The sequence below is a fragment of the Synchiropus splendidus genome, chromosome 8, assembly GCF_027744825.2.
Source record: "Synchiropus splendidus isolate RoL2022-P1 chromosome 8, RoL_Sspl_1.0, whole genome shotgun sequence".
Lineage (NCBI taxonomy): Eukaryota > Metazoa > Chordata > Actinopteri > Syngnathiformes > Callionymidae > Synchiropus > Synchiropus splendidus.
The window spans coordinates 11,267,371-11,295,095 of record NC_071341.1 but is presented as its reverse complement, the minus strand read 5'-3'; the positions used below and the strand labels follow the sequence as shown (position 1 = coordinate 11,295,095).

At 40.0% G+C, this 27,725-nt stretch overlaps 1 protein-coding gene across 8 annotated transcripts in view; it reads left to right on the top strand.

Annotated features, from left to right (window-relative positions):
• The window catches only part of LOC128763394 (cytoplasmic dynein 2 heavy chain 1), an 83,084-nt gene that overhangs the window by 19,858 nt on the left and 35,501 nt on the right, over positions 1-27,725 (top strand). For 7 of the 8 annotated variants that reach the window (XR_008415647.1, XR_008415646.1, XM_053872156.1 and 4 more), the window contains 34 exons: positions 115-257; positions 346-424; positions 574-734; positions 852-989; positions 2,065-2,178; positions 2,376-2,536; positions 2,631-2,754; positions 2,829-2,950; positions 3,659-3,745; positions 3,863-3,989; positions 4,492-4,633; positions 4,714-4,823; positions 5,052-5,072; positions 5,203-5,301; positions 5,461-5,584; positions 6,282-6,445; positions 6,581-6,700; positions 7,244-7,378; positions 8,193-8,336; positions 10,028-10,117; positions 11,784-11,849; positions 11,925-11,975; positions 12,051-12,104; positions 12,386-12,517; positions 12,880-12,952; positions 17,879-18,039; positions 19,434-19,559; positions 21,972-22,082; positions 22,891-22,960; positions 23,055-23,140; positions 25,276-25,351; positions 25,589-25,812; positions 26,072-26,176; positions 27,566-27,682. Coding sequence is in view for 6 of the 8 variants with exons in the window: in XM_053872156.1 (XP_053728131.1) it covers positions 115-257; positions 346-424; positions 574-734; positions 852-989; positions 2,065-2,178; positions 2,376-2,536; positions 2,631-2,754; positions 2,829-2,950; positions 3,659-3,745; positions 3,863-3,989; positions 4,492-4,633; positions 4,714-4,823; positions 5,052-5,072; positions 5,203-5,301; positions 5,461-5,584; positions 6,282-6,445; positions 6,581-6,700; positions 7,244-7,378; positions 8,193-8,336; positions 10,028-10,117; positions 11,784-11,849; positions 11,925-11,975; positions 12,051-12,104; positions 12,386-12,517; positions 12,880-12,952; positions 17,879-18,039; positions 19,434-19,559; positions 21,972-22,082; positions 22,891-22,960; positions 23,055-23,140; positions 25,276-25,351; positions 25,589-25,812; positions 26,072-26,176; positions 27,566-27,682 (3,857 nt within the window). In the remaining 2 variants the exon portion in view is untranslated. The remainder of the gene's footprint in view (positions 1-114; positions 258-345; positions 425-573; positions 735-851; positions 990-2,064; positions 2,179-2,375; positions 2,537-2,630; positions 2,755-2,828; positions 2,951-3,658; positions 3,746-3,862; positions 3,990-4,491; positions 4,634-4,713; positions 4,824-5,051; positions 5,073-5,202; positions 5,302-5,460; positions 5,585-6,281; positions 6,446-6,580; positions 6,701-7,243; positions 7,379-8,192; positions 8,337-10,027; positions 10,118-11,783; positions 11,850-11,924; positions 11,976-12,050; positions 12,105-12,385; positions 12,518-12,879; positions 12,953-17,878; positions 18,040-19,433; positions 19,560-21,971; positions 22,083-22,890; positions 22,961-23,054; positions 23,141-25,275; positions 25,352-25,588; positions 25,813-26,071; positions 26,177-27,565; positions 27,683-27,725) is intronic. The other variant, XM_053872155.1, reaches the window with a different exon arrangement.

Genomic DNA, 27,725 nt, shown 5'->3' with positions numbered 1-27,725 from the left:
TTTTTCAGACTCTGCCAAAATAATTTGTGCTTCCGAACACTCATTCATTTCATCCCCTCAACCGCACTGCTCAATAAAACTGTCTTCCTTCTGGCGTTATGTCAAACTATTTAGGGATACGGCAAAACCTCCACATTGTACTGATAATGGACTGCTCCAACTCAAACTTCACCATTAACTGTGAGAGCAACCCAGCATTTTACCGGAAGTGTTCTGTCCAGTGGATGGAGGGATGGTCTGACAGCAGCATGAAGAAGGTAACAAAGCAAATGTGACCGCTTTGCTGAGTTGATTTTATATTTATCTTATATATATTTGCAATGTGGTTTTAAAACGTTTCTTCAGATCCCTGAAATTTTGCTGACGAAGATGGAAGAGGAGGGAACCGATAATTTAGAAAAGACTCAGAAAAATAAAAGTTCAGGTGATGGTACACTAATTTTATTCCTCCCTTTTGTCATTGAATCACTCTGTATTTAGATACTTATTCAGAGGTCAATGAGACGGTGAGCTACTGGTGTCTTCATGTGTCTACCAACAATGCTGACTAATTACTCCTGTTATCCCAAACAGGTTCTGGGAAAGGAGATCTTTGCCATATGTTCCTGAAGGTTCATGAGTCTTGCAAAGATCACGGTGCCACACCGAGCCAATACATGGCCTTTCTGAAAGTTTACATTGCCATTTACAGCCGAAAACAGAACCAGCTCACAATGGGTCTCCAACATCTTCAGGTGGAAACGCCGAAATACTTTTTTTTTCTCCCTTAAAGTCTGAAAACGTTTGAAAATGTTTTAGGTGTGCTTTAAACAAAATAACAATTAGCATCGCTGTGTTTCTTATATCTACAGGCTGGAGTCTCTAAACTGAATGAAGCCAAAGCTTTAGTTGATGAGCTGAAGCAGCGTGCTGGAGAGCAGAGGGCGCTGCTAAAGACTAAACAACAGGAGGCAGATTCTGCTCTGCAGGAAATCACTACCTCCATGCAGGTATGTTCAACTTATCTATCTTTAGTAATTTTCTTATTGATTTCATTCTGAATTGATTTTTATGTATCCAGGGATATTGGGGGTTGGTTTAATCTTTCACTTTGGATTATGTAAAATTACTGATCCTGCATTAGTTATGAAGTTATTCACATCCTAAGTCTGGCCTTACTGGCCGTTTGCAAATTTCAACATTCCACCACAAGTTGACAATTTTTAATGAGAACTAGTGGCTTTTGTTTGTTCCATTGTGTTCCAAGCCAGCGGCTTGAAATGTGTTATTTCTAAATTGTCATTTGTTATCTACTGCCTTGCAAAAATAATAAAAATATTTAAATATTGCATCTGTACTTTTTACAAGCTGCATAAATTATTTTTAACAAGACATTTACTAGACAATGGTTAGCGCTACAGCCTCGCACCATGGAGGTTGCAGGTTCCCTCGGGGCCACCTTGGTCCATTATGTGTGGACCGGAGGTTTACTACAGACGCTCCAGTTTCCTCCCACAGTTGACTGTATCCTCTAAATTGTACATGGGAGTGTGAGTGTGTGAGTGGTTATCTGTCTCTGTGTGCGCTGTGACTGGCTGGCGACCTGTTTTCCCATAAGGGAATAAGTGGTCAAAAATGAATGAATATACTATTAAATAGTAGTTACTTTGGAAAATAATTGGTTTACATTTATATATTGTTCTAAGAATGGTAAGTTGAAATTGTTCTCTGTGGAGAAGGCACTCTGTTGTAAATGTAAGGGGACATTCAGCAGCCGTCTTTGATCATCCATCATGTCCCTTGATGCTGCTGGTTGATAAAGAATTTGACCAAATGCTCTTACTACATATTAAATCTTAATGTTGATTCATAAGCTAGGTAGGAATGATCTATCTCAGACCATCATAAGTAGCGACTTCTGAGCTACAATTTTTGATATTGTGAAGGTAACTAACCTAGATAAGTGTTACTCAAATATAGAAGCATTGTACCTGTGAAAAAGTAAATAAATAAATAGCGGTAGCATCAATTTGTTTTGTGCTTGTTATGTCCAAATATGTATCACCTTTTCAACATTTTTTCCAGAACACTAGTGACCAGAAAACGGAGATGGAGAAGATTAAAGAAAAAATGGCACAAGAAGTTTCCAAAATTGGAGAAAGGAAAGCTAAAATTGAAGATGAACTCAGAGAAGTACAGGTATTTTATCACACTAGCATCACTAAAGTGGATATCAGTCTCAAACATTGTTTTATTGCCAATAAAATGTTGGTATTTTAGGTGGAAATATGAATGCCCACAGTTTTCTGTAGCCATTACCTGCTGCCTCACTTTCATATATCACTCATCTTCAGTCTTTACTTACCTTGTTTCTCCTCTGTAACTTTGACCTCCAGCCACTGGTTGATGAAGCAAAGAGTGCAGTGGGAAACATCAAGCCTGAAGCCCTGTCTGAGATCCGCTCCCTCCGTATGCCTCCCGATGTCATCAGAGATATCCTGGAGGGTGTGTTAAGATTGATGGGCATCTTTGACACGTCCTGGGTCAGCATGAAGAGGTAAGGTGTCATGATGAACTGGACGAAGAGGCAATAACCCAAGAGGTAGATACATTAGTGTATGAATTGACTTTCTCTTGTTTCTCCCTCTAAGCTTTCTGGCTAAACGTGGTGTCAGGGAAGATATAGCAACATTTGAAGCTCGGAACATCACACCTGAGATTCGCCACAGTGTGGAAGAGCTTCTGAACAAGAACAAGGCATCTTTTGACCCAAAGGTGAACTCGGATGGATTCAGAGTTTGTGGAGATTCAGGATGATGGTCAACTCTTGTTTCTGTTGCTGTTCTCAGAATGCAAAACGTGCAAGTGCGGCAGCTGCTCCTCTCGCTGCCTGGGTCAAAGCCAATGTCCAGTATTCCCATGTTTTGGAGCGTATTGAGCCACTTGAAAAAGAGCAGGCTGGACTTCTGGAGTAAGCTTATATTTTATCTCAGTTTAAGTCCATTCATGAATCTCTAAACTAATTTTGTGTTCTATCATTAACGCTGTCATCGCCGACAATAGCGTGCGACTGAAAACATGCAGAACTTGGAAAAAAAGTAATGATAAAAATGAATTGATTTATTACGTTTAATAGTAAAACAAAGTTTCACAGGAATTAATACATGTAAACTCAAATATGCTAAATATTCACATGACAATTTTTCAAGACACGTCATTGTTGTTTTGTTGTTTCATTAGAGACTATACCCACGTAAATCGATTATCTAGTAGATACTTTTGATGAGATACTTTCTATTTTTCTATACAATCTATTTTCCTTCTTAAATTTAGAGAGTGTGGCTCGGTTCACTCTGTTATCTGGAATTTACAGTAGTTCAAATCCAAGCATTATACAGCAGGCTGTACCTTCCTCTGGCCTCTGACAATTGGGACACTGTCTCATGAAACCTCACGAACCCTTCAGTACTGCGTCATGATACCTCATCTACCCATCACTAGTATCTACCATTTGAAATAATATGAATTATTGACATTTTTATGGCAGTTTTGTCATGGATTGAATGTTGCAGTGAAGACAAAAGTAGATCAGCTTTTTGACAGGGTCAGCTTTCAGTGTAGGCTGTGCGACAGGTTGCCTCTAATTGTGAATGTTTATGCATGTTGTGTGTGTTGACAGGAACTTGAGGAAAACTGAAAACAGGAAGAACAAGCTTGAGGACCAGCTCAACTCAGTGGGGGCAAAAGTAAATGAGTTAAAAGAGAAGTACGGATTTCCTTTTTTGTATTTATTTACTTGTTTGCTTCAATGTGCTTTAATTGCATTAACAAGTTTTCATGAATACCAATGAGGTTCGTGAATTCATCTACAACTTAACCCCAGGTTTCAATGTCACACCACTGAGGCTGCAAAGTTAGAGGCTGAAGTGAACAAGGCTCAAGACACAATCACCGCAGCCCAGCAGCTTCTCTCACAGCTCGATGGAGAACACACACGCTGGAACTCTCAGGTACTCAATGTATGGGGCAGGTGATGCGCGTTGGTGTTAGAAGTTACACATATTTACTTAGATCAAGGTTACTCTTCACTGTGTGGGTACACAAGTGTATCTGTGTCTGTGTGTGTTTGTGTGAGACAGAGAGACAAGAAGATAAATCATACAGTCTCAGGTCCCCTTTGGCTGTTTTTACTCCTCTCCCCAGCATCTGTCTCCATCTTAATTAAAACACTCAATCTTTCCCCGACACCCTCGCACTGTCGGCCTCCCTCAAGACCTACACCAAAGACGTAGTCACTGTCTACTCATGCATTTTCATACACTCTGACACACAAGCACACTCACACATCCTTCATTTCCAACTCTTTGCTACGAACATTTAAATACATTAGCATTCCCCAAAGCATTTGGAGAAAAGTTATTCATAATTGAGCAAATATTCTGCCGTTTACATTGGTCTGCACATGTATGGACTTTTCTCTCACTATGCCTTGTCTTTTGTTCTTTTTATCAGATGTCGGAGATCAAGAACGAGTTGGAAACGTTACCTTCGAGGGCAATGTTAGCTGCAGCCTTCATTACTTACCTGTCATCTGCTCCGGAAGATCAGAGAAAGCAAAGTCTAGAAACATGGATGGTTCAGTCTGGGCTGCAAAGTGAGTGCATTGTTCTAATTTGCATTTAGGTTTGTACAGTATGAAAATATTTTAAATAACCTTTGGCTTCTGTGAAACAGAGTTTGACCTCAGATCTTTCTTGAGCTCGGAGAGTGAGCAGCTGATCTGGAAGAGTCAGGGTCTGCCGTCTGATGACCTCTCAATGGAGAATGCCCTTGTAATACTGCAAGTATGAAACACTTTTGTTTTTCAAACATAAAAGCTGCCACAACAAGTTTGTCAAACATTTATCGCTCATTCACATCCTGGCGTTTGTCCTTTCGTGCTCTGTGTTTTATGGACTTGTCCTTCCCTCTTGAAGCTGTGTGAGAATGGGTGGTCGTATATAATCTTGTGTCCTTTACTTATTCATTTGTTCTCCATTTGTCTTCATTGTTCTTACCATTGCTGCCTTCAGATCAATTCACTGAAGTTACAGGTAAGATGGAGTGAAGTCTTTGCACCTTCCATGCAATGTGGATCATGTGTCTTTATTTGACTAAATATTCCCTCCTTTATATTAGTACTTTTTTAAAATATAAAATCCCGTCTTAATTGTTTGTCCATAGAGTGTTGCCTGTCCGTTTTTGATTGATCCATCATCCCGAGCGACAGAGTGGCTCTGTACACACCTGAAAGAACATCGATTAGAGGTCATCAACCACCAGGTACAATTAGTTCTGAATTGATATGGAGTCATTGAAGAGTTTTTACTCTGTATTTTACTATCTACTGTTATTTCGTTTTGTCAGTAGCTTTTTTCCCTTCTATTGTCTGAAACTGCAAATGTGTACTTACATGTATTATTGTTGTTTTTCACCCCACAGGATAGTAACTTCATGACCTCTCTGGAACTGGCTGTGCGTTTTGGGAAAACCCTCATCATCCAAGAGATGGATGGAGTGGAGCCCGTACTGTACCCTCTGCTGAGGCGGGACCTTATTGCACAAGGTACGCACATACACACATGTATCACACACAACTTAAACAGGAAAAAAAAAAAAGTATGATCAAAAGTTCATTCTTCTCCCTTTTGTGTTTGTCAACATGAGGGCAATGCTAACTCCTGTTTGGTGGGTGTGTGTACTGTTGTTGTTACTGATGTGCATCAAATCTTGCGACGCACACTAACTTTATACATAGATCTTCATGTAAAACCCATTAGTTTTGCATCTGATTGTCATAGTTTGACTTACACAGTCCACTGTCCTTGGGTGAGACCGTGAAGTTGCTCTAAGCATCATTCTATTTACATTAAATACTGAAGCCAAAGCTAAGGAGTAACTGGCAAGTTATATGAAGCCTGAGGAAGTTGTTGATGTCTGCACAACAGCCCAATCCACCCCTCACTTATTGCCCTACATGTTTTTTATCAATATACCATAATTTCTCGACAATACGCCACTACTTTTTTCTTGTGGTCCGAACCTTTGCTGCCTATATAATTTGTATAAAATACATTCCTGGTGCAATGTAGTGCATCAAACAGCAGGTAGCAGTAAGTAAAGAGCTCACTCATACACATAGAAAACCGCTTTGCTTTGGAAGATAGATGGTTGGGAAATGTATATTTTAATGTCAAACAATTGAAATGTTTGGTGTGTTATTAAGTGTGTCCCTCTGTTCATGACTTTGTCTTTTCAAATAGGTCCGAGATATGTGGTCCAGATCGGTGACAAACTGATTGATTACAATGAGGACTTCCGTCTTTTCCTGGCAACGCGGAATCCCTCTCCCTTCATTCCTCCTGATGCTTCGTCTGTGGTCACTGAAGTCAATTTTACTACCACCAGAGCCGGATTAAGAGGACAGGTAATCTCATGTAATCATGATAGATGACTAACCTGTTACGTGGTTGTAATCTTTCATTTTAAAAACGTACTGATCCATGTCACCTTGTGTGGCGACATTTAAAGTATATTGTGCCTCCACTGTGTTCTTCTGTAGCTTCTAGCTTTGACCATCCAGCAAGAAAAACCTGAATTGGAGACGGAAAAAACAAGATTGCTCCAACAAGAGGAAGAGAAGAAGATACAGCTCGCTCAGCTGGAGGAGTCTCTGTTAGAGGTACAGTTTGGCAAAATTACAGTGCTCAAATCATGAGGGTGAAATCATAAATCATACCTCTGGTAAATACAAGGCATGTATCTGCATGAATGTATTTTAGCATCAACTAGACGGGGGATCAAGCATCAGGTTTAATCAATGGAACGTTTGACCCGCACACCTCAGTATTATGGGTCTTTGATCATATTGTCAGTGCTCCTTTGGTCGTAGACATGTAATTATTCTTGGGCTGTAAAGGCGTATTGGACTTGACACTTCCATGCTCTACTGCTTTCTCATCTATTTCATTTGAATTTATTTAAATTCCTACAAGGTTTCTGCAGTTCCACCGGAATTATATGCTGTAGCAGTATTCAATTAAAGCCCTTCAAAACTTTAGCAAATCGATTAAAATCCATCAATATCACATGTCAATTTAACTTGAAGGTTTTGTTGTTCTTCTCCCCTTTAATGGTTTGAATATATATTGTTTTTGTATTCTGTGTTTTTTTTCTGTATTAAGACCCACTTTCCTTAAGCTTGCTATGTTTTGCCTGTTGACAGACTCTGGCTACAGCTCAGGGCAATATCCTGGAGAACAGAGAGCTAATCGACAGTCTGAACCAGACAAAGGCAAGCAGTGCATTGATCCAGGAGTCGCTGTTGGAGTCCCATCGGCTGCAGGCGTCTCTGGACCAGGTATTCCTCGCACAAGAAGCTTTTGCTGTTTAATTACGCGACACATTAACTGCTGCACTTGGATCTACAAAGCTTTATGAAAATGATTTATTGATGGACGTGCCCTACCCGGTGTCCAGTGAAGCCAACTCTCAATTATTACAACGTTTCTGCGTGATTAAATATCAATTCGGAGCACTTAGCTAAAATGTGCCTTGTTTCGCAGCCATTACTTTTATTTTAACATATAATTACATGATGTTGGACAAGAATGAACACTCCAGCACACGTCATTTAGCATTGCTAATGAATGATAATAATAGTTAAAAAATAGTGTCATGAATTCATGTCATGAATATGTGAAACAAAAGTGATACTTAATGTTTTCGTGTCGTTGTTTGACACCTTTTGTTTGATCAATCATTCGGTAGGGTGATAATAAAAAAAAATGTTTTTCTGCCTCAAAGCTGAAACTAGAGTGTGGAAAATATAGCCACAAAAAGGCGAACAGGTGCATTGAGTTATATATTTGACCTCTAGGGTGCAGTGTTTCCTCAGAACTTCAGTGCATCATTTCGGTCTCCCATTATATTTTAAACAAACAGCCCCCCTTCTTTGGTCTGACTATTTCTGTCTAACCGGATTTCACACTCTTAATCATGATTGAAACATTCATTTTATCTGATCCTTTGCCTGTTTTCCATAATGATGTTTGTCTGTATCATCCACCAGGCTGTCATGGATTCAGTACCTGTCCTAAAGATTGGATTATTGCTTTGTCCTCCTTTGTCTTTCCTGAGCCTGTCTTTTCATCCCTTTTTTTTTCTTTTCACAGGAGAGAGATGCTTTCCTTCCTCTTGCGGCGAGTGCCAGCAAAATGTATTTTGTCATCACAGAACTGTCAAAGATCAACAACATGTACCGCTTCAGCCTGGCATCATTTCTTCGCCTCTTCCAAAGGGCCCTTCTTGCCAAAAAGGTGACGTATTCCAACAAGGTCATGTCAGTCAAGGTGTTTTGCACTGTGTTTCGAACAATCATGATGATGATTGTAGTTACAAAATGTGAATTATTAAGATTCTTTTCTCATTTCCTGCACCAAATGCCCCCTTAGAGATGAAGTCTTCTGTCATCCACCACAATTGTATAGTAGAGCTATTCCATCTTCTCATATAAAAGCTACACTTGAAGAGATTTCGGCTTCATATTAGGATGCCAACAAGGCGAGATTTATATTTGTACCTGACCTTCATGGACTTTGCATCTTCACAATCATGCACACACTGATGTAGAGCCTCCAGACACTTGGCCTGATCCCTTTCCTCTGTAAAGACATGCTCGGTTTCCTGACCACAAACAAGCCACAACATCTCCTCCTTCGCCATCATGCTCAGGCTCTCTTCGGGGCTGTGAGCCCCTTTCTGTTCAGCCTGCTGACATACAACTGCTACGCTCAGAACTCAAGCTGTAACAGCTGTAACAGAGTGAAGTTTGCAGACGAAACGGTAGCGGCGGGATGCAACAACAGCGAGAAAGGTGGTGAAACACCTGGCGCATTCATGCAGAGAAAATAACCTCCACATCGGTTTGAAGAAAACAAAGGAGATGATTGTAGGGAAGCAGACATTGTCCCCCTCTTTACTCGGAGTAGTGCTGCAGGTGTAGAAGTTCTACTAGTCTAGACCACCACCTCTTCTTCCTCAGTAGATTGAGGTGTGTTGGACTCAAAGGCTGAGTCCTAACCTGCAGAGAGACTCCCCCACTCTGGCGTCACTGTGTGGCACGGCAGCTGCTTAGATAACAAGGTTCCCCACTACCATGGACATCTTCAGTACCAGATGCATAGGGAGAGCCATCTGTATTTTCAAGAACTTTTTGGGAACAGGCTGCAAAGCAGGACAGGGGACAGACTACTGAATCGAGGCCCAGCTGTGTAGTCATTAATTTCTCTGATGCTCTACTTATCTTCTTATTTTCTTAGCTGTGCAATGTGAACACTTTTGATCAGGCATGTTTAATGCTTACCTTACTCTGACATATTTATATTTATATTATTATTTTATGGAATATTGCATTGTTTTCAAGTCCTGTTACAAGTTACCCTGAATTCCTAGAAATTGCCATTAGAGCCACCTTAACTTCCTTTAAACATTATTCATAGCCTGCACTTGTGTCCCTCTTCTTTGTTCATTTTTAAAATTATTTTGTAGCAGGTAATAACACGCTGGGGACTAATAATTGTCTGGCAGCTGCTCTGGCTTCAGGTCCTGAATGTGCAATCACCGCTTGATGCTAATCATAAGTGTTTTGATAGAAAATTGAGGTCTTAAAGTTAGCCTGATATTTGTCTGTAGAGGATGAAGCATTGCATTCAGCCTCTTCACCATTAGCGTTGTGAAGGTAAAATGTAATCACTAGCGACTTGATGAAAAGTTTTTTATCAATCTGTTGCACATATGTTCTTTCCGTATCTTTCATTCAGCCTCAACTCGTTCACCAAGGTGACAGATGGCCACTAGTTAATGTATAAACCTCCTGAAATTGTTTCTGCTGATGCTTAGATCAAATGTTTGAATCGGTGTTGGAAGGTTGTCTCATATTTGGGATTACATATAGAAGATTGAGCATTGTTTAATGTGGATCTGTTTTGTTTACTTTGTGTGATTTTAGGCGCCTGAAAGCACCGAAGCCAGGATTAGTGCCTTGCAAACCAGTTTAAAGACTATGGTGTACGAGTACGTCTGCCGCTCTCTTTTCAAGGTAATACAAACACAGAGATGATAGGGATCGATGGCAGGGATCAAAAATGTATCTGACCTCAGTGCTGTGAAATCCAAAAGTCATTTCTCTCTCTGTGCTCTAATGTTTATGTCAAGTGCTCTCAGTTTAGGCTCTCTGTCTCTACGAACAGGATTATGCTAAAACTACAAAGCTGAACTTTATGTAATCTGGATGAGGGGTGCGGATTGTGTCCATCTAATCTTCAGGCGCTCGCTTTATGCTGTATTTCTTCCTGCTTAGGCCTTGGCAAGGATCTCCAGTTTCAAAGACCCTTTTGAGTGAGATCAACCAATGCTGCTATTCAACAGATGGCAGAATGCAGGGGAAAAATTGCCATGAAAAAAAATCCTCTTTGCAGCAACCATATTAATCCATATCATACTACATTTGCCATTAAGATATACGCTCAATAGAAAAGAGAAAATTGATCATTTTATGAGGTACTTCATTGTAATTTAAATCTATAGTCAACAGCATCACTCTGCCATGCCTCTGTTGAAGGGTGCTGTCCATCCCACTGCCTATGTTTCCATAGTGCCGCTGGTGGAGTTGGAAGTCCTGGCAAGTGTTAGGCTGTGACCTTCAGCACACAGGACTTCTAAACCTATTACCACACTTCGTCTTTTATTTGCTATTACAAGCATTCAATTGACCCGTTATTAAACAAGATGGCAAGGAACTTCATTATGTGAATGTTCTGTTGCTCATCTTCCAATATCCGGGTTGAAGTTATTTTCTCTGACGGCTTTGTCTTGGATGTGACTCAAATTCCACAAAATTGGTGTTTCATATAATTGATGTTTTTCACTCAGCTATTGTGTATGACAGGTGCAACTTCAATATGAGTGAAGGAGCTGCGAAAACCGCATGCCGTCTCTCGCTGTCTTAAAATGCGTTCAATATCATGGTCAGGCAAGAGCAGCCCTTGAAGATAATTGTGTTTTGAAGTAGCAATTAAATTACGTGAAAGACTATTTGATATTGATTGAAAATTAAATAACTTATAATAAAGTGATTAATATTCTTTTATATAAGCGTGTCAAGACTGGAAAGATATCTGGAAGGTATTGAAAGTCTTTCATCTTAGTCTGAGAGTGTGTTTGATGCCGCAAAAACCTCTACATTGAAACAGTCAGATAGTCACGTGATAGCCAGTGTCACTCTCAGAATAAATATGAAGTGGATCTGTCAGCGCTGCTGTCAACTATCCAGAGAGAGAGAGAGAGGTTAGTCAGGTTACATACTGGGTAACGCATACTATTGGCGACAAATGATGATGGGAAAATGAAAGGCTGTGACTTAAATCAAAGGCTCATTAAATGTACTGAGCTTTGGATAAACACTTGTCCATGTTAAAAAATGTTTTCATTTCATGTGACTAATTATATATAATAAATATTGTCCATGTAATCGGACATATCAAGTGATGCATGCATTTGTTTATAAATATCCAGGATGGAAATGCTAACTTTTTTAAGTTCTTCATTTATGTATTATTATTTATTATTATACATACATTATTTATCTATTTAATTGTCTGTCATTTGTTTAACTACAAAGTAATTTGATTCATATACAGTAAGGTGAAAGTATTTTTATTTTTTTTTAATCACATTAATCTTTTTTTTTTTCCATTCTCTCTAAGGCTGACCAGTTAATGTTTGCCATGCATTTTGTCAAAGGCATGTACCCCGAACTCTTCCAGGAAAATGTGAGTCCCAAATTTTCTATTTCAAATTTACATTCAGCATACAGCGTATTAACGTGCTCCCTTTGATTATTGCAGGAGTGGGAAGTTTTCACTGGCTGCATAGTGGGCGAAGTGTTTAAGAAAGAAGTATGCCGTTTATTGTTTCGCCTGTCTGTGCTTCACTTAGGTCTGACATATTGCTTATTTGGAATTGTACCGCAGGAACTCCCATCTTGGATTGATCAGGAGCGGCACGGAGCTGTGGCCATTTTCAAAGTAAGAAAACAGTTTGGTCTCATCTGTCGTCTGGTTTGCAAGCGATATCTTGCAGTGTTGGTGACAATTTTGGGGGATTTTACAACATTGTCTAAAAGCATATACTACCAAATGTAACTGAGGTATTATAATCCGTATATTTCAAATTTCACACTCGTGTGTCACTCTGAAGACACTTATTTAACAGCCATTCATCTGCCTGTTGTTGTTGTTGTTGTTTTGGGTGGAGTTCATAAATGTATTCAGAACAAACAGGATCCTTATTGCTCTCTGGCTGACAGGCAACATTCCCAGCCGTCTACCAAGCCATGTGTTTGACTGACTCTGATCTTTGGCTGACCTTCTCACGGAGCTCGCATTGTGAACATGACATCCCAACATCAATTGCCAAGAAGATCACTACTTTCCAGCAGGTGAGCTTCCCAAGTCAGAAATACACTTGGTGACTAAAATCCTCAATATATTGAGGATTGAGAATGAGGATTTAGTTTTATGTGCTGTCCGTATGACCTTGGAATACCTTTAAACATCACACTATAAAGAAGCAAAAAAAAAGTGTAGATTAACACACGTAGGAAGGTGGTTGTTACACAAGTTTATAATGATCAAAAAGGCGAATCAAAAACAGGAAAATAAAGACTTGTAGTTTTATGACAACCTGCCAGCACTCCATGTGAAAGCAGAGTCATCATTAGACTTTTGAATATTAAAAATAATGACTCCTGCTGTATCACCTGTAGCAGTAGTGTTTGATTCCTCCCTGTGTTTCCTTCAGCTTTTATTGATCCAGGCAGTCAGACCAGACCGTTTACAGAGTGCCATGACATTGTTTGTCTCACAGACACTGGGTAAGTGTGTTTTATTCGTCTCTCTGATGCACAAAAACCCTGCATATTTTGGAAGAAAATGATGGATGTTTTTTTCCCACAGATCTGAATTAATTTGAATACATTTTAAAGGTGCATCCAATCTATTTGCCTGTGGGAGTGTAAATGATACAAAATACCACATCTAGTGAGTCCATATGAAATGCATTCAGTGTTATAGAGTTTTACTAATTTATCTGACAAATATTGTTGATCATTTCTTAATGATAAATACTGACTTTGGTTTTCTTGTATGATTATTTTATAATATACAGTACATGAACAGATATGGAAAATTACTGTGTAAGAATAAATATTAACAACCCTGTTGTCTACTTAGAATAGTCCGTAAATTCCTTTGGTCTGTAACTTGCGTTGGTCTGTCCGGGTCATGTGTGGTTTAGTGTGGTTAGCTGTGCACAGCTGTGGCAACAATAACTGCTCATTTCAAAGTCATTTTGTCTCCATGCACTTTCTCACCGCTCGTCTGCCACATTCACAAACTCTCAGTGAGGCACGGAATTTGCCAGAGTCGTTCGTTTATTGCACTTAATGAGCCCATTCATTCCGTCAAGATAATCCTAATGGCGTGTTGGCTTCCGACTGCCCTATCTGGGATGCAGCTAATTGGTGTCAGGTGAAACTAATATGGAGGTGATCGCAGAGAGTGTTGAGCAAATATTTTCCTTTGCTCACCATTAAAAAATACAAGAGAATGTCTTCAGTCAACATGACCTGCAATGAAAATAACATTTCTATTGAAGCACTAGTAGTGACCTCAGTTAAAGTAGTCATTATTATTTTAATTCTTAAATCAGACATGAAGTTTCTGCTCTTGCTTTCTGTTATTAGGCTCTTTTTACTGCTGCTACTTGTGTATATATTATTTATTAGTACCTACTTGTTGTATTCTGCTTTGCTTGATTGTTTTTGATATATTCTTTTTACATTTTTTGCACCAAGGGAGTAGCGCTCAAATCTCGTTGTACACTGTACAAGGACAATAAAGGCTATTCTATTCTATTATTCTATTCTATTAATGCCACGTCAAATGACTCCTAACATTAGAAACTGTTGTCAATGTCACCATGTGAACTAGGACCAGAAATCAATACCAAAACTACAGAAGGAAGGAAATGCGGAGTACTGTGAATGCATTGCACCTCAGGTACAGAATGCGCTGCTCTTAGTCAATAGCTACATGGAACACTCTACTTGAAAGAAGTACCTGATCTGAAGGATAATGGTTCACGTGTACAGATCTGTTGTAATGAGGCCAAACATATTTTTCCCCTACCTAAGAAATGTGTGAAATGTGTCAGCACAAAAACATCTTGACGTGTATTGTCAAAGTAATGCTCATTTTCACATGCCACTCTCATGTCATGTGAACTGTGGTATTTGTCTATATATATATATATATATACATATATATATATATATATATATATATATATATATATATATATATATATATATATATATATATACACACACACACTACAATGTGTAGTATATATATACAAAAATATCTTTTATATATATATATATATATATATATATATATATATATATATATATATATATATATATATATATATATATACTCCTAGTGTGTAGTATTAATGATATTTCATATAGTGATGACCTTATGAGGCTCCCTGAAACAGTGTCCTCATTTTCAGAAATCAGTAGGTGGCGCTCTCTCTTGAATGAAGTACCTGATGAAGTACCTGAAAAGGATGTGAGGTTTCAATGAAACACTTCCTATGATTTGAGAGCTGAGAGTGCCATCTAGTGGCTCTGAAGATGAGGACACTTAGTCATGAAGCCTCATAAGCTCATCCCTAATTTCATGTATCCTCTGTTACAAATATCAGGATATTGTTTAAACATCACTAGTAGCCTGTGAACCTACTGTATATGCTGGCTATTACTGCCTTAAATGTCATTTTATTGATTTGTGTAAATGATCCTCCAACCCAACTATCATTCAATAAATATTTATTCCTCAGTAAAAAGAAGTGCATAATTCTATAAATGAACTAAAACCTGCTGCTTTTGACTCCTCAAATAGTTTCACCACCTCATTAGCAGCTGGTCAATAAACTATTTATTTAAATTAATTTGCTTAAATTAGCATGGTGGGGCTCGGGATCTATTGAATGTCTGTGTCAGCTGTTGTGCAGCTGTTGCAGAAATGCTAAGTAATTATCATGCATTGAAGCTTACGTTCCAGCCTGTCGCTCCTTTTTGGACCGGATTAGATTTCCATGCAAATGAAATCATTGTATGATGTCAGAAGTTATTCTGTGTCTAACATCCAAGCAAGTCTTTTTAGAAGCAGAGAATTGTAATTTCCATGTCTGGTCTGCTTGGGGCTAAGAAAAAAAAAGGTGTAATTGTAAGGTCACTTTATTCTACTTTAAACCTCCTGCAAAACAGTTGGCTAAGTGAATTTTTGATTCGGGGTTTAAAGCTGATGCAATGCTGTCTGCAGCTACAAGGCATTTAAACTAGTCCAAATGAAGATATTAAAGTGGTTATTATTCAGTAATGATCAAAGAGCTTCAGAGACTATGAATATCAATCCTGCCAGTTCTGAGGTGGATAGCTTGCCCTGAGGAACCATGACTCATTGAGCTACAAATGCTCACTTCCAGAACTCTATAAATACCTATTCAGGTTTATTTATTTATTTTTTGGTCCGAATAATCGCTGTGATCCTGCCATTCTTTGGCAGTCTGACAGTGATGGAGGCACAGACTGGGGGCTGGTGAACTTCATGTGGTAGTGTCCTCCATCAGAGCTCAGTAGGTGGCGCTGAGTTTTAAAATATAAGGTTTCATTTACATAATTGTTCAACGCCATAGAGATCATGAAGGTTGACAACTTGACACTTCATCAGCCCGTCACTAGAACAGAGATATGATGGATGCACACACATTACATTACATAATTTTACTTAACTGGAAAGTCTACTGAAGTCCATGGTTAGAACACCTGTGGTGACAAGTGATCATGTAACAACCAGACATATGGATGTTCAAAAGAATGTTCATTTACATGTCTATGTAGATGGAACTATGAGCCGCTTCCATTGCTGAGATGTGCGCAAATGCCTTTTAATGACGTTGACTCGTTGGTGACTTGACTCCTTCCTGGATGGCGGAGGCATTGTGAACTTTAGAAGCTCAGACACTTCTGTGTCCATTAAAGCAGAGGCTGAAAAAGTGATTTTCCCACAGCTTCCTCTGCTGACTTTGTCTGTTAGATGGCTGGAGATCTACTGATGGTTGGACCTCAGATGGTCAGCTTGGGCTGCAGTATCTGTGGGACGCTAGTATTGCATCACTTATTAAATGAAATATGCTTCATCACGTTTTAAAGAGAATGAAGGAGCTTGTGGTGGATGAAAGATGTTTTTTCAACCGTTCTGTTGTTCAAATGGTTGACAGGCAGGGTTGCTCTCGTACGATTTATCACAGCCTGTGCTTTCATGTAAGAGTTGAAATACTGGTCTGAGGTGTTTTATATAAGGCCAGGAAGACCATCAAATAAATCAGTGCAGCAGAAAATATAGTCTGTTTGTGTGTCTTTGGCAGTAAATCAGTATGCTAATGAGGCATAGTCTGTAATCCGCTTACAACTAATCTCACTCAATTCTCTGGTCCAGGCATGGGCACTGTTCACACAGAGTGATGGTTGAATTCCACCACACACAGCTATAGTTTATTGTGTGGGGGGGGAGCCTTAGAGCCTATTATTTTGTTGATAACCAACACAAATGTGCTCAGCATGCATATTTGTCCAGACAAAAAAAATGATGATGTCAGATATTCATCGTCTATGATTTTTAATTCCTCCATACCATTTTACAACACAAGAGGTTTTTGTTTGTTTGGTTTTTTTTTTTACTCTGGGTTTGCCGACAAGGTGAACTTTGGTTTTGACATGCGTCACAAATACAGATTACCTTGTTCTGCCAAAGGTAGAAGAGTGGATCTGAGCCAGCACATGTTCTGTTCTTTACAATTTTCAGTCGGACTTTACAATGTAGCTGCGCTGCTCTTTTTTTTCCTGTTCCCATGGCAATACAGCAAAAGGTCACTCAGAGATGTTGTCTTGGAAGACCTTGTCTTAGTGTGTGTATCTCTGTGTGTGTGTGTGTGTACTTCATGGCAACAGATTGCATTTGGCAGCTGCTCCAGCAAGACATGAAAAGTTGTCTTTGCAGAACAGGACTGTGGACATCTTTTACCACAGACTAATATAAGAAATACATGGTAGTTACTCGAGCAATATTGTGAACTTCCACTGTCTCCTACGTATTGTAAGAGTCAAATGGTCAAATAAAGCAACAACAGATTTAAAACCAAGTCACAGCGCCAAATGTGTCTTAGCTGAGGTTCCGCTTGACACATTCCAAATACATGTATGGTTTGTTTTTATCATGTGCTTCTTTCAACTCATGTCAGATGTCTGATTCAATGTATTAGCACTGGATTACAGTGTAAATCTCTGCACGTGGAAACAAAAATCAACATTTCAGCACTCAGCTGCTGACAAGGTGTTGGATGTCTGTTGAATTTTGATGTCCATTGCACGCTCAGCATGCACAGAGCATCCACCTTTTCCAGTGTTTCTCTCTGCTTTTGCACTGCCCTTCTCTCCATTATTGGCTATTGTTCCTCCTTTGCCTTCCTTTAGTGCCCCTGAACTTTCTCCCTCATTACCTTCCTCTCGTGCAGCCCATTTCTTGCTTTAAATAACCCTCAACTCCCCTTGCCCCATGTGATTATACCATTTACGACACCCGCCGTCCCCTTAAACTGAGCAGAAGAACGTCCAATAAATAGGCAATTTGCAGTTTTCTCTACAGTCTCATCTCTTCTTGAATGTCGGCAGGTATGAAAGAGCTCTCCCCTCCCCCACTGAACTTACGCCGTCTGTACGGCGAGACGTTGGAATGGGAGCCGGTGCTGATCATCATCTCTCCAGGGGCCGACCCTTCGCAGGAGCTGGCTGATCTAGCGGCTGAAACTGTTGGGAGCGACCAGTATCATGAGGTGAGGACTGCGCTGTTGAAATGTGCAATCTGAATCATGTTTTTTAAATTGGGTTTGGCCACTTCATATTATCATAAGAAATATTCAAGCCCCAGATCAGGTTTCCTTCTTCATAAAGGTGAATTCCAGCTCATAAGAAAATAAAATCTGATGTTGAGTTGCTCATTCAAGTGTCCGAGATGTGGGTTTGTCAAGCCAATTACCTATTCAAAGTATAGTTACATTTATAGTTTATGTGTGATAAAATGAGCGTATGTTATGAGTACCAGAAATGAATGACATGATTCAGTCATGTCCTACTCTGAACTGATGCGCTGAGTTTGCAAACCGAGATGTGTTCCCCTGACACAAACAGTAGAAGTTTAGAATAAGTGAAATGCGCCAAAGGAAACAAATACGTTCAGCAAATATGTATTTACCCTTCATCCTGCGGGTTTTCTACTTGTAAACGGAGCTCATATTTTTCACAAAGTTGCTGAAATTTGGACAAAGCACACTTGGGAATAGCGTCCGCGGACATTGCCATCTTCTCTTCAGACCTTGATAACAGGAACGCACTGAATTCGAATGTGACTTCTTTCCCAGCTCAGACTTCCAACTTCCAAGGTAACTCTAACGCGGCATCAAATGTAGTACTTTATTGGTTGGAACCAAAACCTGCACCATCCTGCCCCTTCAAGGACCGGACTGTCCACCTTTATATGTTGTGGTTTGACTCTGCATTTTGAGGCATTTGAAACACCGTGGGGATTAAACAACACTTCTGCAGATGCAACACAATATTAAATCAACAGCTATTCATGAAATCCATCTGTTATTTATGATCCCAAAATTCCCAAAGTATTTGACTCTGATTGTCTTCTCATCAAAGCAGTCACTTAATTTTATTTCATTTCTTACAAAAAGAATATTATGGCAGTGTGTGTGTGTGTAAAATATATTTGCTGAATAAAGGCAGAACAGTTTTGGAATTGCTCTTAATAATGTTTGCCAACTGAGTTAAGCGCTTGAAGGGATTGTTTCAATCTAGCTGATCATTGTTTTTCTCTCCTGGCCAGGTGCCTGCTTAATTTGTGATGCTGTGTAAATAAATATATTACTGGCATTCAGATGGGTACATTCATTTTTGTAATAATGAAATGTGGCTCACGCTGTTACATATCCGGGCTCGCTCTTTTGTTGGCTTAATTTGCTGCCTCTTTCCATGTGAATTGGATTCATTACAAGTTACTTGACTCTATAAAGAAGCCCAACAGTGTTAAAGGTATCTGTCCACTGAGAAGCAGATTTAGTTTGAATGTCTAATCAAATTACTGCTTTAAATTTGTGAAAGAAAAGCGTCTAGAATCAAATGGAATTTCTCTCAACTTTAATCTTCTTTTCTGTCTGTGCAGATCTCCATGGGTCAGGGACAAGCTGATGTAGCCTTAGCTGCACTCAGAGAATGCGCCAGAGATGGAGACTGGCTCTGCCTGAAAAACCTTCACCTTGTCACAGCATGGTTGCCAGTCCTGGAAAAAGTAAGTGCCTAGCGTGTGACTCATTTTGTTCCGCAGGAGCTGGGGGACAACATCGGCTGTCGCATGTCTGAAACAATTGCTTTCCCATAATTGTTTTGTTTTCTAAAAGAAGAATTGGATCAATAGACATGTTGATGGTCTTGACAGAAATGTGACACATGCCACTCGTGTTGTTTATGATTGGATGTGCTCAGAATGTCTCAGGAAAGATACGGGTCCTCACACCGAATCTTAGTTTACATCCAATACTGCTAGAGAAATGACCTACAATACAGTGTTTGTGTGTGCAAGCGTGTGTGTGTATCATATAGCTTTGGTTAGCGCTTCTTATTTGTGCACGTTGGGTGGTTACTTATTTTTCTTGCTGGCTAGCTTTTTATGGACTTTGCAAGTCGCCGTGTTGGTACACGTCTGCACAAGTCACATTGGAACTGGAGCCCAACTTAATCAAGTCTGTCTCATTCTGTTTTCTACTCGGATGTATTTGTGTCCCTTTCTTGGTGTTGATGTTTTCTGTTCTGCCAGTGGTGTTGTGTTTGTGTTTGAAGGTAAGGTTTTTTTTTCTCTTCATCCCAGAGTGACCTTCACCTCAGGTCACTGTGTGTGTCTCAATTTTCGCCCTCTTGTTTGACAGACTGCCCTGGAGTTATTAATTTTCCCGGTGTAAACCTTTAGCCTTTAATATTTTTTAAGCCCAAAACAGAGTGTTCATTATAAGCAGCTGCTGTTTCAGGTTTCAGCAGTCAAGCTTGAAATTAAAACCTTCCACAAAAACAAGGAAGTGGACAGAAAAGAAAAACGGATTCAGGTTCAGATGAAGTGTTTAAAGCATGTTCTTCGCTGCCCTAACGTCCCTGTCTTGTATCTGATCAGGTCATGCTTCACTTTGCTTAATGGGTAGAAAATATTTTTGGACTTAATTGCTTCTCTCCGTCAGAACACTTGTGATGCAGTTTTTAGCTGCTCATTATTCTGCTTGTGCGCATATTTTCGAAATACCATTATTGGTTCTTGGGGAAAATGAGATGGCATCACTTAAGGCAGCACACACACACACACACACACACAAGTAGTGGCACAGACACGCACACACTCACATACATATATGCGTTTGTGTCTTCGAGGAATGTCACTTTCTGCATTTGATTTCCAGTCATCATGTGTGCTTCAATGGGAATGAATTGGCTGCTCCAAATGAGGCAGAAAGACATTGATTAGAAATCAGTGTTCTGTGTGCGCTTGGGTCGAAGTGGCCAATCAGATGACTGAGAAGCCTTAAGGTGTCAGCGTGCTATTTTTAGCCCACTGCCTTTGAGCGGCTAAGAAAGATTGGAGAAGGAATGTTAGCAGTCAAAAGGGCTGGATGTCCCAGTATATACGAACTGATAAAAGGAAGAGGCTGGGGGTTAAATCAACTCAGGTGAATGGTCACTCTCTAAAAAATATCTATATATAATAATATGAAACAACCTTTGCGTGTATGGTTTTCCTCAGGAATAACAGGGAAGTGAGAAAAACAGAGCTCCAATTCATTTGACAGGCTAATAATATAAGCCACACTTACAGGGAAATTAGTACATGAGAGTTAAGTGAAACTGATGGAGATGGGAGGAATCGAATTGCAACTGTTAGCAAAATGATTTGGGCCGTAAAAAACAAAGGCAGCACCACCATTATTCTCCTGGCGCTGGAATAGCCCATTATTTTTGTGTCGTGAGATATTGCAAATACATGTTTAACTCAGTGTAGAAGGTTATGTTCTCGACCGCATTTGCTTGTCTGTCACTGTTCAAAATAACTTGAGAAATTTGTGTGAAATCCGTCAGCATTTGAAGGATTCTTAAATAATGGGAGATACTACAAGGCCACATTCTGCATGTGTGCCAGATAGATCCGCCATTTTAATTTTATTTACTTATTTTCATTTTTCATTTTTGTTTTTATATTCTGAGTGCTTCTCTTGTTAAGTTATAATATGAAGATTATTATCACTTTTTTTTGCCTGTGTTTATCTTACTATAATGTTATTTTCAAGAGCAGATGATGAACATTTTTGTTATGTTATCAATCTGCCTTTTGGACAGCTTTGGAGGAATCGGCTTTCACTCCATCCACAGCTATCAAAATGTGATGTTCTTATTCTTTTAGGACTAGTGATATTATATGTACAGGTATGACAAATGCAGCAGTGCTAGTGTGCTCTTGTGGTCAGAACTAGTGGCTGTGACTCTGCTCCTGGATTTAATTCCCTCTCTATGCTGTTTGATCTTGAATCATGGCTGTGTTTCAGTAGCTTCAATTTCTCTTTCTATAAAGCCTTGTGAAATGAGCTGCTTGGCGGAGGTATGCGCTGTGCTTTTCTTATTCAATCACACTTCTGTGATGGGTTTTCTGTACCCTTTGCCTTCACAGGAGTTAAATGTTCTTCATCCAAAAACTGGTTTCCGTCTGTGGCTGACTGCGGAGGTCCACCCAAGATTTCCTCCCATACTGCTGCAGTCCAGCCTTAAACTGACATATGAGGTAATTTCACCCACCCAAAGCTGCTACCTTACAACCATACACCTGCCTCAATGTCCAATATCAAACATGGTTATTAATGTGTTACCATAGACATTTACAGTAAATGGTTTTTACATGTTCTCCTGTCAAGCATATATACTGAGCAGCTAATTCCTTTTGCCCATAGCTCTCATGTAGCTCGCGTCAAGGTTTTGACTATGAAATGCCATACATCAATGAACATGCGATTTCTGTCCTCTGGCTACACATAAATACATTCATATTACAGCTGTGCATCTGGAAGGAGTTGCAGAGGCATGCAGCTTCTATGTTAGTGATGCATGCTTTAGTGCTTGATGTGTTACTGCAGGGAATCGTGCTCCAGGGGGTTGCTGCTTCGGCAGCCAAGCATGCAGCACAAACAGCCCCTCTGTGACACCCTCCTTCTCAGTCAGTCTTTCTGTTCCTCCACACAAACACACAGCAGACATAGTGACATATTTATTCATCTAATGAGTGGCTGAGATACATATTTTTTTCTGTTGTGTTAATAGGTCTGAGTCAAATCCTATATCGCTTGATGTGTATATCTAGTATTCTGCCCTAGTCTCGGTTCTGCCAGCCACTATGGTGAAGAATGTGCACCTATTCTCATCTCTTAAGACGTGATTTATTTATTTTTATTAATAAAATCAGATTATTGTAGCTGTTTCTTATCATCTGTCGTTTGTTTTCAACCTCATGTCTTTTCATTTTTCGTTGTCCTCCCTTTGTTTTTGCTCCACACCACTGACTGTATCTTATCTCCCGATCAATTTTCCTCTCCAAGGCTCCCCCAGGGTTGAAGAAGAACTTGCTGAGGACCTATGAGTCGTGGACTCCGGAGCAGATCAGCAAAGGTTTTTAGCTGCAGCCCTGTATCATCACTCTGCTCCCTTGCTGATGTAGTGAAAACCTTGTTTTGCTAAAACTCTGCTTGTTTAATTTGTGCAGGGGGTTTCCTGACGAGGGCCCAGTCTCTCTTCTGTTTGGCCTGGTTCCACGCCGTTTGTCAAGAGAGACGCAATTACATTCCGCAAGTATGAGATATGAGAAAAATAACACCCGTGAAACTTCTTACGGTAGAATTGGTTTACAGGTAGAAACAATGAAATGTCGATGTGTTGTGCACGCTCTGAAATTAAAACTACTCTATTGCACTTCATAGTGATTTATGACACTCCTGGAGGTTGTGAAATGTTAAAGAATCCGAGTAAGATTCATTGTAGGAGAGTCATTGTAGTAGCTTGTTCTTCCTGCACATTGTTTTTGATTATTATTCCTACTTTTTTATTACTCCACCATGTACTGTCATTGTTGGTGCGTGTCAGACTGTATGTCTGTTCGCAAAATTACCAATACAACAATAGGTTTTATGCAGTTTTCAAGTGCCTGCTTAAATTTTTGTGGTGTTCCGGCTCTGGATTCATAAATCTTTTGAACTTGTCACTGTATTTAGGCTAGAGCTGCACCACAGGCTCTGGACTTTTTACTTACACTATACTGAATTAAATTTTAGCTGGGTGTTTAAGAGATTCATTTCAACTACTGTAAATTCCAGTCTTTAGAGCGCACCAGAATATTGGCCACACCCACTAAATTTCAGAAAAAAAATTGTCATGTTCGTACATAAGCCGCAAAATTCAAGTTAAGGTTGAGGATATAAGCACAAAATACGTTGTTCAGTGCACTCTGAAGCTAAAAGTTTGTTCATCACTGGATCACATCCCACCGGATGTGTACAGATTCAGCTTAAATCTGATCATTCTGCTGTCAAATAGTAATTTAAAATGTGAATAGTTATCTATAAAACCTCAAAATCAACCCCCTGCCCCACCTAAATCGAATAATAATAATAATAATAATAATCTTGAGTAAAACAGAACACAATTTTGATGGAAATGAGCAGCTTGGCAGAGGCCTGCTGCATCTCAGTGCTACAATTAATATCAGTTAGTATTTTATTGCTTAGTGATGTTGAATGTGGTGAGAAACATTCTCAGAATTTTGAGTAAATCTCATTCTATTCACAATGTTTCTGCCTTGCCTGAATATTGCTGGGCTTTTAACAAATATCTATAGAGGAAAATGTTTTACTTCACTTGCAAGCAAATCAAACACAAAACCCTGTTTTTCAAAGCAGAACATATTCTCACAGCAATTGGCAGGATTGTCTCTGACAAAAGCACATCACATTTCTCTCAATTGTAAATTAATTGACGACATGCTCGGCATTCATGCGAAGTCTATATTGGTATGCAGTGGGACAAAGTTGCATTTATAAAAGGAGACAGTTTCCTTTGTTCCTATTGATCAGAATTGCAAATGTGGTAGCTGTTTACTGCCTCCAGCAGATCTTGCGCTGTTCAACACAGAAAAACACCGTTTCCAACTATTCTTACATCATGTGTCAGCCATTGGTATTGAACAAACAGAAGCTGAGGGGAAGAAAAAAGTGCAAAGAAAAACAGAGTACACAGTAAAAGCCATTTGGTGTTGTTGTTAATTACTATGCATGATGCTGTCTCTGGAGTTTTGGGACTGGGTGCCAATTACTGTGTCATTATTCCCAGCTTCCTTGGGCAAGGTTCACTCCAAGGTGCAACGGATGACGGTTGCTCAACTTATTCAAACTTCCAGGCAGAAATTGCAAGAATAGTCCTAGTTTTTAGTGAAGTGCTAAAACTTAAGATTGTTTATTGTGAATCTGTTCTTTATGGCTCTTGCTTGTAGGAATTCTGCTGCTGTCTTGGAGAAGATGCTGATAGTACCGCAGGATATCGCGGATGTCTTTTTAAATTCTGGGTTTTTTTACTCAAGCTTACAGTGGCAAAGGGGAGACATTTTTTGCCGACTGACTTTGCAGGTTGAGTTAGGGTTGCATCTTCTCCACACTTGAAGAGCAAGTCTACTAGGATGTCACCAGGACACTTTCATGTTCAGGTGGAAAGGGACCAGGGAGCTCACTCAGCACAACTTGAAGAGATTGCATTTCCACCTCTGATTACATTTGGACCTCTGCAAAATGAAAGGCGGTTGAGAATGAAATAATGTTATTCTCAAATTTACCCAAAACCAATTGATTTTGTATGCGAGTAAGTGCTGCAAGTGGTTGTGATTTGTGATTTAAATATATGAATATGTATGGACTATTTTCTTCATCTGTCCTGACTAGGGATGGACAAAGTTCTACGAGTTTTCCCTGTCAGACCTTCGCGCTGGATTTGAGATCATCGACAGGCTCTTTGAAGGTAATCTTCCAAAGACCGTCACACTTCATTGGACACATCAGCTTTGTTGTTCTGCTCTGTAACGCGCTGGAGTATATGCAGGCAGTGGTCAATAACCTCTTTGATTTATACTATTAAGCATGTCCGGGACAACTCAATGCCTTCATGTGCATTGAACTGTGTGTGTGTGGGTGGGTGGGTGCGGGTGTTTGTCCAGGAGCTCATTTGGACTGCAACATGTGCACAATTTTCTTTCAGGTGGTAAAGCTTTTCAGTGGGAGTTCGTCCATGGGCTGTTGGAAAATGCCATTTACGGCGGGCGCATGGACAACCCCTCTGACCTCCGCATCCTGCGCTCCTACCTTGAGCAGTTCTTCTCTCCTCACTTACTGTCGTCGTCTCCCTCGGGTGGATTGAGAAAGAGCAAAGCAACGCACATCTTTCCACCACAGATCAAGCTCCCGAACTCCTGCTCTATCACAGTAGGTCGAAACAGCCCTCATTATTACAGTATGAGTGCAGTGGGGTAACCTGTGATAAATTACATGGGGAGAGCTATAAGGGGCTATTTTATTAGAAGAATGGTGTGAAAAGTTTGAAAAGAATGCAGGATCTAAGCAACAAGATGGTGCTGAAGTAATGTTTACAAAATAATTATTGAATTTTGCATCCACAAAATTCCTTTATTCAAACACGCTGGTACATCTGTGTGTGTGACCTGTTCATGTGTGTGTCCTCCAGGACTACCGCAGTGTAATAGAGAATCTCCCAGAGGATGACAGGCCTGCGTTCTTTGGTCTGCCTGCCAACATAGAGAGGTCTTCCCAGAGAATCATCAGTTCCCAGGTGCAACACAGACACACACACAAGAACTCACACACTCTTGGTAAATAGCACTGCAGTATTATAGGGCTGTTAAGTTGTTGTGTTTCGGCATCAAGCATAGACTGAGTCTTAACTAAATTGTGTTTAGTTAAAGTGTGCTAAATATAGGGGTCATGGCTGGAGCTGGCATGAAGTGAAATCAATGTGTTTTCATTTTTCGCAGAATGATCACTGTTATGTAAAACCTCATTGAGTCCAACATGCTTCCAAGTTGACACATTTGATAGATATTGTTTTATTGTTTAATATCATGTACCACAATAACTGTGTCATTCTTGGTCTGTGCTATGAAGTTTATCCATCCATCCATCCATGCATCCATGAATCCATCCATGCATCCATGAATCCATCCATCCATCCATCCATCCATCCATCCATCCATCCATCCATCCATGCATCCATCCATCCATCCATCCATCCATCCATCCATCCATGCATCCATCCATGCATCCATGCATCCATGAATCCATCCATCCATCCATCCATCCATCCATCCATCCATCCATCCATCCATCCATGCATCCATGCATCCATGAATCCATCCATCCATCCATCCATCCATGCATCCATGAATCCATCCATGAATCCATCCATCCATCCATCCATCCATCCATCCATCCATGCATCCATGAATCCATCCATCCATCCGTCCGTCCGTTCGTCCATACATCCATGAATCCATGAATCCATCCATCCATCCGTCCGTCCGTCCGTGCATGCATCCATGAATCAATCCATCCATCCGTCCATCCATCATCCATCCATCCGTCTGTCCGTCCATCCATCCGTCCATCCGTCCATCCATCCATCCATAAATGCTAACCAAGTTTAAATCTAAATTTCCCCAAGACAGGCTGTTCACATCCTCAAGTCTCTGCTCTCTCTGTCTCTCTCTCTCTCTCTTGCACACACTTGCTCTATCACACACACGTGTATGGGAAAAGCACATACATACTTTGGCTCCTGAGCAGAGAAGATAAAGAAGGTGTAAGTGAAGAGTTCTCTTGGACAAAATGGAAGCCATTTATCAGCCTCTCTGCCTGCTTCACAATACATACACATCCATATCCTCACTCACACACACGGGGACACACATCACAGCCACACTTCCTGAGTATAGATGAAAGCACTACTCTGTCCTCTAAGCCTGGAGCTAAGCATTCTTAATTAGTTTGGCAAGGTGTTTTTGTTTTTACCTTGAGAAGCAGCAGAGTCCTCCATCAAGGAAAAGTTAGCATTCATGTTTGTGACATTTTGTCCCTGTGTTTTCCATCGCCGTGAGATTGTTGGACGTGATTACATCGACCATTGTTTTGTAGTTCATTTCCACTCTTTATCATCGATTTGCAGGTCATTTCCCAACTTCGTATAATGAGTCGATCCGTAGCAACTGGGTCAAAATTCGACCGAGAGCTCTGGTCTAATGGGCTCTCTCCAATCCTGAACTTGTGGAAGAAGCTCAACCAGGCGAGTCATTTTATTTGTGTTCTTTCTCAATTAAACCCATTCC